Source organism: Rhinopithecus roxellana, chromosome 7, assembly GCF_007565055.1.
Source record: "Rhinopithecus roxellana isolate Shanxi Qingling chromosome 7, ASM756505v1, whole genome shotgun sequence".
Classification (NCBI taxonomy): domain Eukaryota; kingdom Metazoa; phylum Chordata; class Mammalia; order Primates; family Cercopithecidae; genus Rhinopithecus; species Rhinopithecus roxellana.
The window spans coordinates 124627671-124644231 of NC_044555.1; the positions used below are offsets into that span (position 1 = coordinate 124627671).

At 45.7% G+C, this 16561-nt stretch overlaps 1 protein-coding gene and 1 pseudogene across 3 annotated transcripts in view; one reads left to right on the plus strand and one right to left on the minus strand.

The window, feature by feature from the left end:
• ZDHHC9 (zinc finger DHHC-type containing 9) overlaps window positions 1-16280 on the minus strand; it is a 41812-nt gene extending 25532 nt beyond the window's left edge. Inside the window, exons 1-3 of one of the 2 annotated variants that reach the window (XM_010354793.2) lie at window positions 16070-16280; window positions 15633-15700; window positions 14144-14445 (exon numbers count right to left, since the gene is read on the minus strand). In XM_010354793.2, the coding sequence (XP_010353095.1) occupies window positions 14144-14310 (167 nt within the window). In that variant the 5' untranslated portion in view covers window positions 14311-14445; window positions 15633-15700; window positions 16070-16280. Of the gene's footprint in view, window positions 1-14143; window positions 14446-15632; window positions 15701-16069 lie in introns of those variants that run through there. The other variant, XM_030934804.1, reaches the window with a different exon arrangement.
• On the plus strand, window positions 1325-2896 carry LOC104655373 (annotated as a pseudogene). Its single transcript, XR_004058458.1, has one exon. The product of XR_004058458.1 is annotated as a heterogeneous nuclear ribonucleoprotein A3 pseudogene (transcript).
• Window positions 16281-16561: the final 281 nt, after the last annotated feature.

Here is a 16561-nt window from a genome sequence, read left to right on the forward strand (position 1 = left end):
GCTCTACCCATAGTAAGAGCTCAACAAATAATTGACTGCTGCCACCTATAACATACAGAAGACAGTCTTAAGGACACTCTCTTACCCCCAAGTCCAGTCTATCCTATCAGCCCACTGGGAGCTACATTTCCTCTACCTCAGGAAAGTTCACACCTGCTAAGAATAGGGAAGCAACTGAGCCTGGATTTCTAAGCAACACAGGTTGATCTCACCCTGGGAATGTCCAGGGCTTTTCATATCCACTGATCTGTCATTCAGACTGAGCTTGATGAGGAGGGAGAAAAGATGAGGACCAACCAGAAAGCAGGTTCACAGTGTCAGAGAGTATCTCCGCATGCTTCAAGACCAATGAAAACCTTCAGGGCTGTTGACTGACTCTGCAACATCCATTCCTCTGGTCTCCTCAATTAGCTCAGCTAATAAGTGACTAACGACCGACAGCAAGAAAATAAGAAAATCGTTTCTCCTTAGTACCCCTCCCCAACATCACGTTCACTCCCCCCTTTCCTCATAATGCACCTGACAAGCTATTTCTCCTTCTCTCTGAATATCCCAACTCTACTCATCTTTCAGGTGCCAGAAACATCAATATCATCATTGTCATCATTGCAACTATAATTTATTGAGGGCTCTCCATAAGCCAGGCACTGTACTAAGCTTTTCATCTACATTATCCCATCCAGTTCTCACACTAAATCTATGAAATAGATTCTACTATACCCATCTGATACATGAAGAATCTGGGACTTAGAGAATTCTTACTTCTTCCAAAAGGCTTATGCTAAGCTGCAATAATCTCTCTCTTCTCTACTCCCTGTGGTCCTCACTTCCAGAGCCTTGCATTATTTCCTAGCTATTTCTCAGTATGTTGATGGCATCTCCCTCAACCGGACTTCCTAAGAGCAAGGACCTAGTTTTATTGGACTGGGAATGCTCGGGTTTGAATTATGGCTCTACCAGCTCCTAGCTGGGTGACTTAGTTAACTTCAGTATCCTTATCCATAAAATGAGGATAGTTACAGTGCTTGATGAGGTCACTGTGTGGATCAAATGCACTAGTATAAAGTGCTTAGAACTGCACTTGACACACAGTAAATACTAAACACTAAGTAAAATGTTAGCTATTAACATTATCACCATGATTCCGTATCTCCCAGAGCTCTAATACAAGTAAGGGAACAAAGAAGCTATCAATAAATACTTGTTGATCTGAACTGAATTTCAAACAAAATAAATAGGAATATGTGAGGAGAGTTATCACTGACCTATTTTTATCCTCCTCCTCCTGAGGCACATTTCTCCTTGAAAACAGAGTTTTTCTCAAAATGGAGGTAAAACCGCCGCCCGGTAGCCCCCAGCCCGACTCCGGCCGTCGCCGTCGCCGCCGGGGGGAGGAGGGCCACGATCCAAAGGAACCAGAGCAGTTGAGAAAACTGTTTATTGGTGGTCTGAGCTTTGAAACTACAGATGATAGTTTAAGAGAACATTTTGAGAAATGGGGCACACTCACAGATTGTGTGGTAATGAGAGACCCCCAAACAAAACGTTCCAGGGGCTTTGATTTTGTGACTTATTCTTGTGTTGAAGAGGTGGATGCAGCAATGTGTGCTCGACCACACAAGGTTGATGGGCGTGTAGTGGAACCAAAGAGAGCTGTTTCTAGAGAGGATTCTGTAAAGCCTGGTGCCCATCTAACAGTGAAGAAAATTTTTGTTGGTGGTATTAAAGAAGATACAGAAGAATATAATTTGAGAGACTACTTTGAAAAGTATGGCAAGATTGAAACCATAGAAGTTATGGAAGACAGGCAGAGTGGAAAAAAGAGAGGATTTGCTTTTGTAACTTTTAACTTGTAAGCTAAGTATGCTTTTGTAACTTTTGATGATCATGATACAGTTGATAAAATTGTTGTTCAGAAATACCACACTATTAATGGGCATAATTGTGAAGTGAAAAAGGCCCTTTCTAAACAAGAGATGCAGTCTGCTGGATCACAGAGAGGTCGTGGAGGTGGATCTGGCAATTTTATGGGTCGTGGAGGAAACTTTGGAGGTGGTGGAGGTAATTTTGGCCTTGGTGGAAACTTTGGTGGAAGAGGAGGCTATGGTGGTGGAGGTGGTGGTAGCAGAGGTAGTTATGGAGGAGGTGATGGTGGATATAATGGATTTGGAGGTGATGGTGGCAACTACGGCGGTGGTCCTGGTTATAGTAGTAGAGGGGGCTATGGTGGTGGACCAGGATATGGAAACCAAGGTGGTGGATATGGTGGCGGTGGTGGAGGATATGATGGTTACAATGAAGGAGGAAATTTTGGCGGTGGTAACTATGGTGGTGGTGGGAACTATAATGATTTTGGAAATTATAGTGGACAACAGCAATCAAATTATGGACCCATGAAACGGGGCAGTTTTGGTGGAAGAAGCTCGGGCAGTCCCTATGGTGGTGGTTATGGATCTGGTGGTGGAAGTGGTGGATATGGTAGCAGAAGGTTCTAAAAATAGCAGAAAAGGGCTACAGTTCTTAGCAGGAGAGAGAGCGAGGAGTTGTCAGGAAAGCTGCAGGTTACTTTGAGACAGTTGTCCCAAATGCATTAGAGGAACTGTAAAAATCTGCCACAGAAGGAACGATGATCCATAGTCAGAAAAGTTACTGCAGCTTAAACAGGAAACCCTTCTTGTTCAGGACTGTCATAGCCACAGTTTGCAAAAAGTGCAGCTATTGATTAATGCAATGTAGTGTCAATTAGATGTACATTCCTGAGGTCTTTTATCTGTTGTAGCTTTGTCTTTTTCTTTTTCTTTTCATTACATCAGGTATATTGCCCTGTAAATTGTGGTAGTGGTACCAGGAATAAAAAATTAAGGAATTTTTAACTTTTCAAAAAAAAAAAAAAAAAGAAAACAGAGTTTTCACTTGGAGGCAGACTATAAGTGGAGGAGCAAGGAGCAGAGGGAGAGCAGAGAAAGTAAGCTAAGAAAAACGCTTACCTCATCAGCATGAGAAGTAAGCAAGCTGCTGGCCATTCAAAGCAAACGTTTAACCCCGGTTATATATTCTCTGCAGTTTCGGAACAACCCCCATGAGGTCCTCCCCTAGCTCCCTGCCACACACACAACTGCATGTGGGGACACAAGCCAAGTTTTATATTAGGCTAAGCAGTTTTCAATGAAGGTGAACATATGTACTGAACCTGGAGGATGATTTTAGTGACTTTTTTGTTTGTTTGCTTGCTTATTTTTAACAAAATCCTTCATCTTAGGTTGCTCCTTAATGATTTACTTCCTTCTCCTAAAAGCCAAGGGTTGGGGGAAAATTGGAGAACTGAAGGATCTGGCAGCTGAGTTCTGATATTTAAGGTTCTTACATATCACTAGCTTGTGGATTACCCTATTTTCCACTACTCCTTTTCACTGGTACAGATTAACCAAAAAGGGAATTCAGAAGCGAAAATCACCTCCACTTATCAGGAACCCAAAGGATGCAGGAGAAGCATGAGGCTTCCTTTCATGAACAAGCAAAGTGAAATCACCACACTAACAGCAAATAGGAATCTTCCTGGCCACTGCCCATCACTAAGATCATTCTTGAAAACAAAGAAGTAATGTCTCCAGGACTCAAACTGCCCTGGATGTATAGTCTCCAATCAAAAGCCTTAAAAAATCAGATCTATCTGATTGGCCACCACAGAGAGTTTAATTTTTTTATTAAAGGGAAAACATACAGAGTGAGTAGAACTGCAGCAAAAAATTCTAAATTAATGCTGCCCCGCTGCACGGAAGGACCCAACCTTAACTAAGTCCAGTTCCAACACCTGCTTGTAGGCCAGACAAAGGACAAGTTAGACTTGAACTACGCTACGCCATCAAGGATAAAGGTCTCTGTAATCTCCACACAGAGCATCTTCTGCACCTGCTAAAACAATCCACTCTGTATGTCAACAAGTACACAACAGGCCTATTGTATTGTTCTCCTCCAGAGATGAGGCTATTGGCAGCCAGTCATCTCTAATGAGTGGGTGTGGCTGGGAAGCCAGATGTGGGACCAGCAGGCCTTTCTACTCTGAGTAAGGGGAAACTTCGAGTGCCAGCCACTACGACTATTGTGAACTGCAACCCATAGTGTTTGTCCTCAAAAGTTATGATAAAAAACCCACCAATACCCCTGGTGGGGGTATTTGGGAAGGGAGGATTGGGAAGATGTTTGTCAAAGGACATAAAATTTCAGTAAGGAAGAATAAGTTGAGATCTATTGCCCAGCATGAGGACTATGGTTAATAACACTATATTGTATACCAGAAAATTGCTAGGAGAGTAGATTTTAAGCATTCCCAACATTAAAAAAATAAGTATGTAAGGTAATACATATGTTAATTAGCTTGATTTAACTATTCCAAATGTATATATGTATCGAAACATCATATTGTATACCAGATATATATATCCTTGTGTGTATATATATATATCTTTATATATGTATATTTGTGTGTGTGTATATATATGTGTGTGTGTATATATATATATTCAACCTTTGTCAATTTAAAAATACTTCAAAAATATCACCCTAGGCTAATCCCATAACTGCTATAAGCTGGAAGTCTGTCTCTGACAAAAATAAGCTATGTGAAAGTTTGGTGGTAATTCCCAATACAGACCTCCAAAGTCAGGAGTATCCTCAAACATCACTAACTTGTCTTAGATAAAGACTAGATCAGTCAAGCACGGGGGCTCACACCTGTAATCCCAGCACTTTGGGAGGCCAAGATAGGTGGATCATCTGAGGTCAGGAGTTCAAGACCATTCTGGCCAACACGGCGAAACCCCGTCACCAATAAAAACACAAAAATAAGGCCGGGCACGTTGGCTCACGCCTATAATCCCAGCACTTTGGGAGGCCGAGGTAGGCAGATCACAAGGTCAGGAGATCAAGACCATCCTGGCTAACACAGTGAAACCCCTTCTCTACTAAAAATACAAAAAGTAGCCAGGCATGGTGGCGGGCGCCTGTAGTCCCAGCTACTTGGGAGGCTGAGGCAGGAGAACAGCGTGAATCCAGGAGGTGGAGCTTGCAGTGAGCGGAGATTGTGCCACTGCACTCCAGCCTGGGTGACAGTGCAAGACTCCGTCTCAAAAATAAATAAATAAATAAATAAATAAATAAATAAATAAATAAGCCGGGCATGGTGGCATGTGCCTGTAATCCCAGCTTACTCAGGAAGCTGAGCCAGGAGAATCACTTGAACCCATGAGGCAGAGGTTGCAGTGAGCTGAGATTGCACCACTGCACTCCAGCCTGGTGACAGAACAAGACTCCATCTCAAAAAAAAAAAAAAAAAGACTAGATCAGATCTGTCATCCACAAATATAAGCTAAGTGTTTTTGAAACTCCCTATATCACTCCTTGGAATAATAATATCCATATACTTCTTAAAACAGAACTCTCCTGTATTCAAAGTACCAAGAGGCCTTTCTCCTTCCTGGGGATTAGAGTTCCTTCTGTCCCTTATGAATTTTATAAATGCAACCATGTCCCAACTAAGTCTTCATTTCTGCCACCTGAAGAGACATCATCATTTTAAGCCATCCTCTACTGACTTCTTGACTGTCCTCAGGCTACCATAGCTGGACTAGACAACTAGACTCCCACATGTCCCCTCAGGCGGCACAGTGGTACTGACCAGCAGTAACCATCAGTGCCAGGCTGGGCTCATGTGTCATGTCCCATCCCCCATCCCTAGCATGCTAGTTCACTGGAGGGATGATGGTAATGACACAGACTTCAATTCACATAAAAACACTCAGAAGAGATTCATGAGTAGAATGGGTAAGAATCTAGACAGAGAGCTATGCCTTACAGATTGGCAGCTTGGATTGGTGTTCTGTACAATACACTGCTTCTAAGTCTCCCTAATAGCTTTCTTGCTATGTTTTTTGGTTTGTTCTTTTATCAATGTAATCAGTCAGCCAACAAGTATTTGTTGGTCTAACAAATGAAGAACAAGGGAAATAGGAGTTAATTTTGTTGGGGAAAACATAACTGACATATGAAACAGCAAAAGAATAAGATGACTGATAATCAAGTGTTAGAACGGTGACTCAGCCTCTACAGGCTGTAAGTGGTCAGGGAAGAGCTCTGTGGGGGAGCTGCTGGCTGCTTGAAACTGCTCCAGTAGCAGCTGGTAAGTATGGCTTTAAGGAAGAAGGCCCAAGGATCAGAGCCCCACGATACTCTTTGGTCACACATGAGAGAAATAAGCCTTTGCTATAATACCTCCCTGATATAGATGGCCATCTGTCCTCTTACTACCTACCTGCTACTGACTGAATGTCTGTATCTCTGCAAAATTCATATGTTGAAATCTTACCATCCAATGTGACGGATTATGGAGGTGGGGCCTTTGGGGGGTGATTAGGTCACCTAAGGCTCCACCCTCATGAATGGGATTAGCATCCTTATAAAAGAAATCCTGGCAAGCTCCCTTGCCCCTTTGGCCATGTGAATACACAGAGAGAAGATAGCCATCTATGAACCAGAAAGCAGGCCTTCATCAGTCACCAAACCTGTAGGCATCTTGATCTTGTACTTGCCAGCCTCCAGAACTGTGAGACACAAATTTCTGTTGTTTATAAGCCACCCAGTCGATGGTAGTTTCTTACAGCAACCAGAACAAACTAAGACACTACCTCTAGAACACAATAAACATGTAGAACCACCCATAAGACTGTCCCAAGATTTTTCTGATGACCCTCAGAGTCTGCTGAGAGGGGAAGTTTCCCTTAACACTAAAAACATAATTTACAATCAGCCTCCAGATTTACTTCTATGTGAAGGTCAGAGAAAAATGTATAACCCTCTTTTGCTCCAGTAGCAATAAAGAAAATTAAACAAACAGGGACATTTTCAATTCTGAAGTGAGAAGCCATCCTCTCATCAAAATCTCTATCCAGGCAAACCTGCTCAGTGGTTTCCAAATTTCAGTTACAATAACGAAGTTCAAGTTTCAATTACAATATACCGCTGCTCGAGAACTTAGAACCATTCATTGCTGCCTGTTACATTATGCCCCAAACTCCACAGGTCAGTATTCCAAGGCTCTCCATTAACTGGCCTTATCTAATCATCAACATAAGGCCCCTGTCTTCCCCACTCCATTCCAGAAACATCCCACTAATTAATTACCCTGAATTAGCTAGCTTCTTGCTACTGCAAATAGCCTCAGGTACATCCTTTGTTCTTAGCACAATACCAGCTCCAGCATCTCTGAGGAGAAAGATTTAGGAGTCTCTTCTTTCCCTCAGTAACATCTCAACTGATGTCAACATGTTGGGAAACATCCCTGTTCTCTGGGCTTGCTTTTCCCAAAACAGAGGATCACTATATTTAATTAAGACTCATCCTCAAAAGATGGGAGAGGCATTCAGTGGAGACTGACAGTGTGAAACTCATTACCACAAAAGGTAATAGAGGCTGAAAATGTAGAGAAATTCTGAATGACAGAACCATAAAGAATTATTAAAGGAGCCCGGCGTGGTGGCTCACATCTTTAATCTCAGCACTTTGGGAGGCCAAGGCTGTTGGAGCACTTGAGCTCAGGAGTTCAAGACCAGCCTGGGCAAGATGGCGAGATCCTGTCTCTACAAAATATACAAAAATTAGTCAGGTATAGTGGCTCATGCCTGTAGTCCCAGATACTTGGGAGGCTGAGGTGGGAGGACTGTTTGAGCCCAGGAGGCAGAGGATGCAGTGAACCAAGATCAAACCACTGCACTGCAGCCTGGGCAAGAGAGGGAGACTCTATTTCAAAAAAAAAGAAAGAAAGAAAGAAATGAATTATTAAAAGAAAGCAAACTGCCACCAGGTGTGGTGGCTCATGCCTGTAATCCCAGCACTTTGGGAGGCCAAGGCAGGCGGATCACCTGAGGTCGGGAGTTCGAGACCAGCCTGGCCAACATGGAGAAACCCTGTCTCTACTAAAAAGTACAAAATTAGCAGGGCGTGGTGGCGCATGCCTGTAATCCCAGCTACTTGAGAGGCTGAGGCAGAAGAATCGCTTGAACCCGGGAGGCGGAGGTTTCAATGAACTGAGATGGCGCCATTGCACTCCAGCGTGGGCAACAAGAGTGAAACTCCGTCTCAAAGGAAAAAGAAAAAAAGAAAAAAGAAAGCAAACTGTTCAGGAGACACAACCCAAGGAACTCTTGGGAAGAACTGCTTCTCAAGGAACATACTTTATCAGGAAGTTAAGTTTAGCTAAGTACTGTAACAGATTGATATCAAAGAGGCAACTATGCCTTTCTAAAACTCATTTGGTTAGCCAAGTCACAGACAGAATCCGAAGCTAGATAAAGTGAAGACTGACCTCCATAGAGTCATTCTCCAGAGAATGTACTCTTGGTTAGAGAGCACAATATAGTCACTTTTTCCTCTTCCCAATCTCACATAAGGATGCTCTTCAGAAACCTGGACCTTGTCACCGTGGGCACTAACATTCTGGCATGTCAAAGTTTGGCTTTGGTTTACATAGTCTTGTGTCTCCTCAAACCTAGTAAGCTCATATTATCAGGTCTGCTTTTTCTATTTCACCTGTCTTCCAGACACGCCTCCCCTTTCTTTTTCTTTTTTTTTTTTTTTTTTTCTTTTTTTTTAGATGGAGTTTTGCTCTTGTTTTGTTGCCCAGGCTGGAGTGCAATAGTGCAATCTCGGCTCACTGCAACCTCCACTTCCCAGGTTCAAGTGATTCTCCTGCTTCAGCCTCCCAAGCAGCTGGGAATACAGGTGTGCACCACCACGCCCAGCTGATTTTTTGTATTTTTAGTAGAGACAGGGTTTCACCATGTTGGCCCGGCTGGTCTGGAACTCCTGACCTCAAGTGATCCACCCACCTCAGCATCCCAAAGTGCTGGGATTACAGGCATGAGCCACTGCACCCGGCCCACGCTGCCCCTTTCATCAGGATAACTCACTAAGTAACAATGTATGGAGCACAAATTGCTCGATTTTTCTCCAAGTCATCCTCATCTTGGCAGCAGGGACCAGAAGTGGCCACAGCAGTGATGATCCCTCGTTAACTCACAAAGCTCCTGATAGGCTTCCCTGTTCCTGCAAGGCTACCAGAAATGCCATGCTGCAACACCATCAGTTCTCTGCAAAGATGCCTTCACTTTCTAGGAGCATAAGCTTGGGAGACCCCAAGAGCCTAGATGCCACTGGGTAACACACACACTAGCTCGCAAGAATCCTGAATATACTGGTCTAGTATTTGGTACTATGTACACTTTACTAAAGCATGTGGGTTTGAATGTCTTCAGGATTCCATAGCCAAAGGATAACAATGAACAATGAGATGAAAGGTCGAAATTAGAAGAAAAAGCCCTGAGACAGTATAGAGACATTGGCTGGCCAACTCATTTTGATGAAGGAACCTCACTTCTGTGGGCCTGGTTTCCTCACCCACACAAGAACACAGATAGTTTCAAAAGTCCTTTCCAGCTCTACCATCCTATGATTCTGTGGGTCAAGATTGTTAAATTTTAAGTACATCCAGAATGTTTTAATTCAGCAACACTTATTGGCCATCTACTCTATGTAAGGCATGGTAGAGAGCACTGTGGGGGCTACACAGCCATTGAACATAGTCTCTGTCCTTGAAAGAGACTAGCTGTAGGGGACAACAACAGTGAGAAGTGTAATCACCATAGAGCTCCAAACTATAAGAAATGTCATGTGATTATTTGTTGAATGAGTCCAGTGAATGCAGAAATTACTGGAAAGTTTTCATGAAGACTCAAGAAAAAATTTGAGGGAGGGGTAGAATTTGGATACACTAGAAAAGTAATTTTTGTATTGATTACTATTGATTACTAAGCAGTGTTACAAAGCTGTTTTCAGTTCATCCAACTCAATGACTCTTCTGCCAATATATACATCAAAAGCTCTAATGGGGACCAATCTGACAGAACCTGGTCTGACAGTGCCTTGATAAGATTTCCTTCATATACAGAGGACACAGTGAGACCATAAGCACTGATTATAGCAGTAAACTGCTTCTGCTTCAGGGGTCAAGAGTCACACAGTCATTCCTGCCACAAGGGAAGTCTGAGGACCTTGGCCCCACTAGTGGCCTGCTCAGAAAGCTAAAAGAGAAAGCTGGAAGCCAATTCCAGGAGACAGTGCACTTGTTGCTTTCTCCAGGATCACACTTTATCAGGAAGTTGAATTTGCCTGAATACCTCAATAGCCTTTCAGTAGCTGGATGGCTCCTAGGTTGTCAGTGTCATTGTTACAGTGTCCTGACACTTCAGGCCAAGCTGGTAGCTATGTGTTCATCGCACAAGCTGGATAGAGCTTGAGCAGAAAGAAGTGAAAATTGTTCATATGCTTAAAGCTGAAATTGGCAATACACACTCACATTTCTGAAATACCTCACCCTAAGAATTAATTAGAAAATCCTTTTTCTTTAAGCATTATACCATTTTCACTCTGCTTTTAAGTTTAAATACGTTTACCATGAATACAATTATATTTAAATATAGCAACCTACTGGTAATCTATAATCTCCTTTCGTGTGTATTTGAGTCTTCCAGACAAACACAGAGTTATACAGAATTTCAGGTTCTTGGAGTTGCAAGAGGCTTAGTGAATATTTGGCCAAATTTCTACTCTGTGACAGCGGCCCTAAGAGAGACTCCCCAGCTTCTTCAGAAACACTTCTAACAGGCCGGGCACAGTGGCTCATGCCTGTAATCCCAGCACTTGGGGAGGCTGAGGCAGGTGGATCACTTGAGATCAGGAGTTCGGGACAAGCCTGGCCAACATGGTGAAACCCTGTCTCTACTGAAAATACAAAAATTATTTGTATTTGGCAGGTGTCTGTAATCCCAGCTACCCAGGAAGCTGAGGCAGGAGAACTGCTTGAACCTGGGAGGCAGAGGTTGCAATGAGCTGAGATCATGACACTGCACTCCAGCCTGGGTGATGGAGCGAGACTCTGTCTCAAAAAATAAGTAAAAAAAAAAAGAAAAAAGAAAAAAGAAACACTCTAACAATACAGAGCTAACTGGCCCCAGGGTGGAACAACCTTTTTTTGTTTTATGTATTCAATCTACTATCTGTCCACTGAAAATTACAGGTCACTCATTTGAAAAGTCTTCTAGAAGACATGTAAAGGCATAATCCAAAAATAAAAGGACATCTGCCAGCACTGCTAACACTGTGCGTTCTTCATTAAGGGGCACCCACATGCCTGACCAGACTCCTCAAGCCATCTGGCTGGCCCAGAGCTGTGCTGCAGGCAGCTATAAATCAACTCACACTTGTTCCTAAGCACCTGCTGCAAGCAGGACCCTGCTACTAAAATGCAGCTCCAGATGTGCCTCAAGAGTTGGACTATCTTCCCACAAGGCAAAAATGCAGCAGCCAGAGGATGTGGAGTCTCTACTCCTAGACAATGTAAGGATGAAAATAGATTACCATTTGTCTATTCAGATACCCTCACCTGCCTGAAGGCGGGGGCTAGATCAACTGATTTCCTGAGGTCTCACTAAGTTCTTTTTTCTTTTTTCTTTTTTTTTTGAGACAGAGTCTCACTCTGTCACCCAGGCTAAGATCTCCGCTCACTGCAGCCTCCACCTCCCAGGTTCAAGGGATCCTCCTGCTTCAGCCTTCCGAGTAGCTGGGACTACAGGCGCACAACATCCACACGGGGCTAATTTTTGTATTTTTAGTAAAGATGGGGGTTTCACCATGTTGGCCAGGCTGGTCTCAAACTCCTGACCTCAAGTGATCTGCCTGCCTCGGCCTCCCCAAGTGCTGGGATTACAGGCATGAGCCACTGCGCTAAGTTCTAATACTAACAAAGCAGCCCACATTCTGCTCCCCAAACCGTGCCCCCACTATGTGATGGACAGGAAATTACAGACGCCAAAGAAAAAGGCCGACCTGAAGGAGACTTCATTCCTCAGAGGCGTGCTGGTGTACCTTGTACAACCTGTCACTGGCTAGGCACAATGCAGCCACCACCTAAAGTGTCTATGTGTCTATATATGACACACACACACACACACATACACATACACAAGCACGCACATTCACAAACACAAATTCCACCATTCTCGGTACAAAGTATTCATCACCAGGGTCCTTTCCTCTTTGGTCACATTTCCACCTCCCCACTCCACTCCTCTGCTGACACATTTACTTCCTTCTCCCCTCTTCTTCCCACTACTCCCTCCTCCAGCCCTATCTTCAAAAATATTTAGTCTTTCACAGACACAGCTGGTACTTAAGGAAGTTTTACAAATAACCTCACCCTTCAAAATGCAAGAAACAACCTGGGGGGCGGGGGAAGTCATCATGGTGGAAAACTCAACCTGCCTCTGTCAAACAGCAACTTGGCTAATTAGAAGCTTCATCCCACCAGCGGTTTTCTTCAGAGGCCTGCAGGGGCCTCAGTGGAACAGATTCCAATCAGATTCTTCTGCTGGCTCCCAGATACAAAAGGGGACAAATGGCAATAGCTCCAAATTTCAAGTACCCCTGGCCAGTCAAACCAGAGGTTTCCTGGGCCCAGAACTACCAACTAACTCAAAGCCTGAGAACAAGGCTTATCTCTGTTTGGAATGGTTGCAATAATTAAAATTTAACCATGGCGGTGGGGGTGGGGACAAAAAGAGAAAAAGGGAGGAAGAATGATAAAGAACAGAGGTCAGCTATTCACTTCCAAGAAGAAGCTGGGCAGGAATGAGGCAAGGAAAACTTGGAGAGAAGGGTGAGGAGAAGGAAAAATGATTTTTAATGCTAGGGACTTATGCCTGCCTGACTACACATGCTCACTGGTACCACACACAAGCACGTGCATGCACACATGCACGCACACACCCTCAGTCAGGAAACTCAAACTGGAAAGCAAGTAAGAAGCCTTCAGCAACCTGCCTGACTTCGCTAAACACTTCACAAAGTCAGCAGTAGCAGCAGCAGCAGCAAAAGGACCTTTAACAAAGAGTTCCTCTGACCTTACTTTCCCAGCCCCATTATATACTGGGTCCCCCTCCTCCGCCTGCTGTTACTCAAGCCAGCTGCAACCATCCAAAAGTCTGGCAAAGCAGCCCGAAAATCACTCTGGGTGCACTGGGAAAGCCTGAAGCCCTCACAGAAGGACAAAAAATGAGCCCCAAGGGACCAGTGCTCACTTTACTTCCCCACTAGGCTGGCCAAGGTGCCCCCTCCTATCTCCCATGCCCACACCCCAGCATGAGGCCTCCACTTCCAGGTCACCCATGTACATACACCATAGCAGGCTCACGTCAGGTGTGGCTTACAGTCCACACACACCTCTTGGCTCTCAAAGGCCTCCTCACAGTAATCCCAAAACAATTAGCACTGCTCCCATCCCTAGAGTGTAGAGCATTCTCAGCACACCCAGGAGACATGCCACAGTGCCCTAGAATCCAACCGGCCACCTCCCCTAGAGACGAGACCTACACAGACTTCAAACAGTGGCTCGAGTACAAGGTATTACACCACAGAAAAATATCACTCCAAGGCTGGTAACAGGCATACACAGAATATACAGTTGTTTACGTTCAGTGATTTTGAGGGAAAGAAAGAGCAACTCACTTCTAATAAGCATGTATGTGCCACGCATACAACTAGTATGTGGTCCAGCTGAGGCTGGAACTAATCCGTAGGTTCCCAATTCAGTTGGCTTTTCACCGTAACAGCTAGCTGAGAGCTGAGCCTTAAGGAAACAGGGCCCAGAATAACAAAATAGGTGAGGATTGCTGAGTGATGTAACAATGAGGGGTGCCCTTAGGTTTATGTGCAGGGGAGGCCATCTGTCATTCAGCTTCTAAGGAGACCACTAAAAGGGAGAGGTGAGTAATTAAGACAAACTTCCTTATTTCCCAAGTCTATCAAGGATAGCCCCAAACCAGTACTACAAAATTGGTATCAAAGGTATTGGTCTTTTGGGGAAGCACATACTCTGTGATGACCATGAAGCAATGAATTCAGCTGGCATCATCTACAGACATTGCTCAAGAGGACATTAAAGTCATCCAAGGACCAGCCCCAAACTCCCCAGAAAGCAGGTTCTTCCCCTAGACCCAAAGTAACCATAATCAGGCAACTCTACTCAACCAAAACTCACTCAAAGGCGAAGAAGAGCGTACATGTCCCCAGGATGAGGAAAAGGGTCAGGTAGAAAATGCCCTTTTGCCGGGCCATCATGACGCGGCCGTCACAGCAAAAGGTGTTCCTGCCTGGGAGTTTCTCCCATTTCCGTGTCACCTTCTTTCTCACCACCATCACAGACATGATTGGAATTCCTGCTCCAAAATGGGTTTTGCGATTACACAAGAGAAGACACAGAGGCTGAGCCCAGCTTTGAAATCACGTTGCCTGCTATTCCTGCCGCTGGGTCAAACATCATCAAAAGTCCAACTGCTAGCCCTAAGAAAAAGCAGAAAAAGAAAAAAAATGAGGCAAGAATAAGAAAATACAGTTCAACCCTCCCTTCCCAGAGACAGAAAGCTGAAAACTGACTGAAGGGGTGGGGACGGGGAAGTGGGGAAAAGTTTATTTCCAATTCGTGTTTGTTCTCTACAAGAAGATATGATTAAAGGTTCTCAAATAAAGAAAAGGGCTAGTATTTCCTCTTAAATAAGCCTCTATGCTTCCAATCTAATGCTGATGATCTGATCATCACAGAACCTTGGAACTAGAGAGGATTTTATAGGTGATCGTGCCAATTATTAATACTTTGTTTTGTAAATGAGTAAAATGAGGACCAGAGAGAGGAAATAACTTATCCAGGGCCACACAGCAGCAATGCTGATACTGCTAACTTCCAGTCAAGGGCATGTTCCACTATGCCACAATGTTCTTTCAACATCATTAAAAGGACTCTAAAAATAATAGTAGTTTCTGTCCTTATAAAGCCTCCCTCCCTTCCTCCACTTCACCTTCTTTCTTCAATTAGCCACTCGAATATGAATCACAGCAGGGAACAAGTCACCCTCTGGCAGGGCCAGGAGGTTCTGGACGCTCTGTGCACATACGTGCATTGTATTTACACAAAACAGATTTCCCCTCATCAAACCCTCTGCAACTTCCTGAGTCCGGGAAATGAAACAATCTGGCTGGTCTAGCCTAACATTTGTGGGAATCATAATGAAACCACATCAGAGACCTGTAGGTGAAAGGCTGACTTAAGCAGGAGAGATTCTGGAATGGTTGGTGACTGCTGATGGCTGGTTGGGGGGTGGGGAATGGCAGCAGCTAAGAAAAGTCACAAGGGCGCTTTCTGGGACATGTCCTAAGTACCATCTCTACTCAGCATCCTGAATTCCCAGGCCCAGCCTTTCTCAGCCTCTGCCACCCTTCTCCTCCGCTCAGGTGTGGTGCTGTGGCCTCTGTTTACCGACACCACATGCCCCACGCTGGCAGGACCGAGGCGGAAGCCTGCAGCCCGACGGACAGAGGGAGAAACAGCCAACTCGAGATCATTCCCGGGCTGGAGAAGGCAAAGGTCCAAAAACAGCCTAGGAGCAGAGCAGGGAAAGGAGAAGGTAGAAGGCTCGGGGAAGGGGAGGAGGGGCCCAGAGGTGCAGAGAACCCGTCCTTTGTGTAAAACTAACCTGGAAGATAATCTCCTCCCGATAAACCGGCCCAGCGGGAGAAGGGAGACCACGAAGGGGGAGCCGGCCTGGAAGAACAAAGATCAAAATCCGTCGGGAAGCAGCGACCGGCTCCCCAGCGGGGGACCCGAGGCCAGAGGCCGGAGATCGGGGCCGGGCCGCGGGCGCGGCCTCGCAAGGCCCGCCCTGCCTCCGCCACGCCGCGGACCACCGCCCCAGGCAGGTTGGGACGCGCGCCACATCCACACGCACACGCAGCCACACGCTCGTACACACTCACACACGCCCCGCCACGTGTAGTCACCCCGGGCCAGGGGCTCGGCGGCTGCCGAGTTGAGAAGGGCGGTGCCGACGTCCCCGCGTCCCGGCGCAGCGGAAGGGGAGGCAGCCCACCCTGCAGACCAGCCCGGGAGACCCCCGCCCCCACCCCTCGTTACCTGAACCACGGAGACCCAACTCGGCCGGCAGCTGACGGCAGGAAGCGGACCGTCCCAGGGGATCGCGTCGGCTGCCAAAGGTGGCAGCGACTTCTCCTCCCCGGGCCGGGAGGCTGTCTCCTCCTGACAAGGGGCCCCAGTGGTCGGGGCCCTAAACCAGCTGTGGCAACCGCCCACCGCTGGCCAAATGGAACGCTCCTCACGTCACCAGGTCGCTCCAGTAGTTGCTCGCCCTCTATTGGCCGATCGGCCTCGGTGCCTCCGCCCCGGCCGCCCCTATCCCGAACTGCCATTGGATATGTCGAACGCCACTCGACGATGCCTCCGCCCACTCCTCCACCCATCTCCCTGCTGCATGCCCACCTGCCCAGCCACTGCCAACCTCTCTTTGGGGTCTGAGCGCCAGTATGTGAAGTGTTGCCTTCTATTAATATAGTTACGCAGAGACGGAGGTGAAGGGTAATGCCGATGGGAGAGCGAAGGGTGGAACCA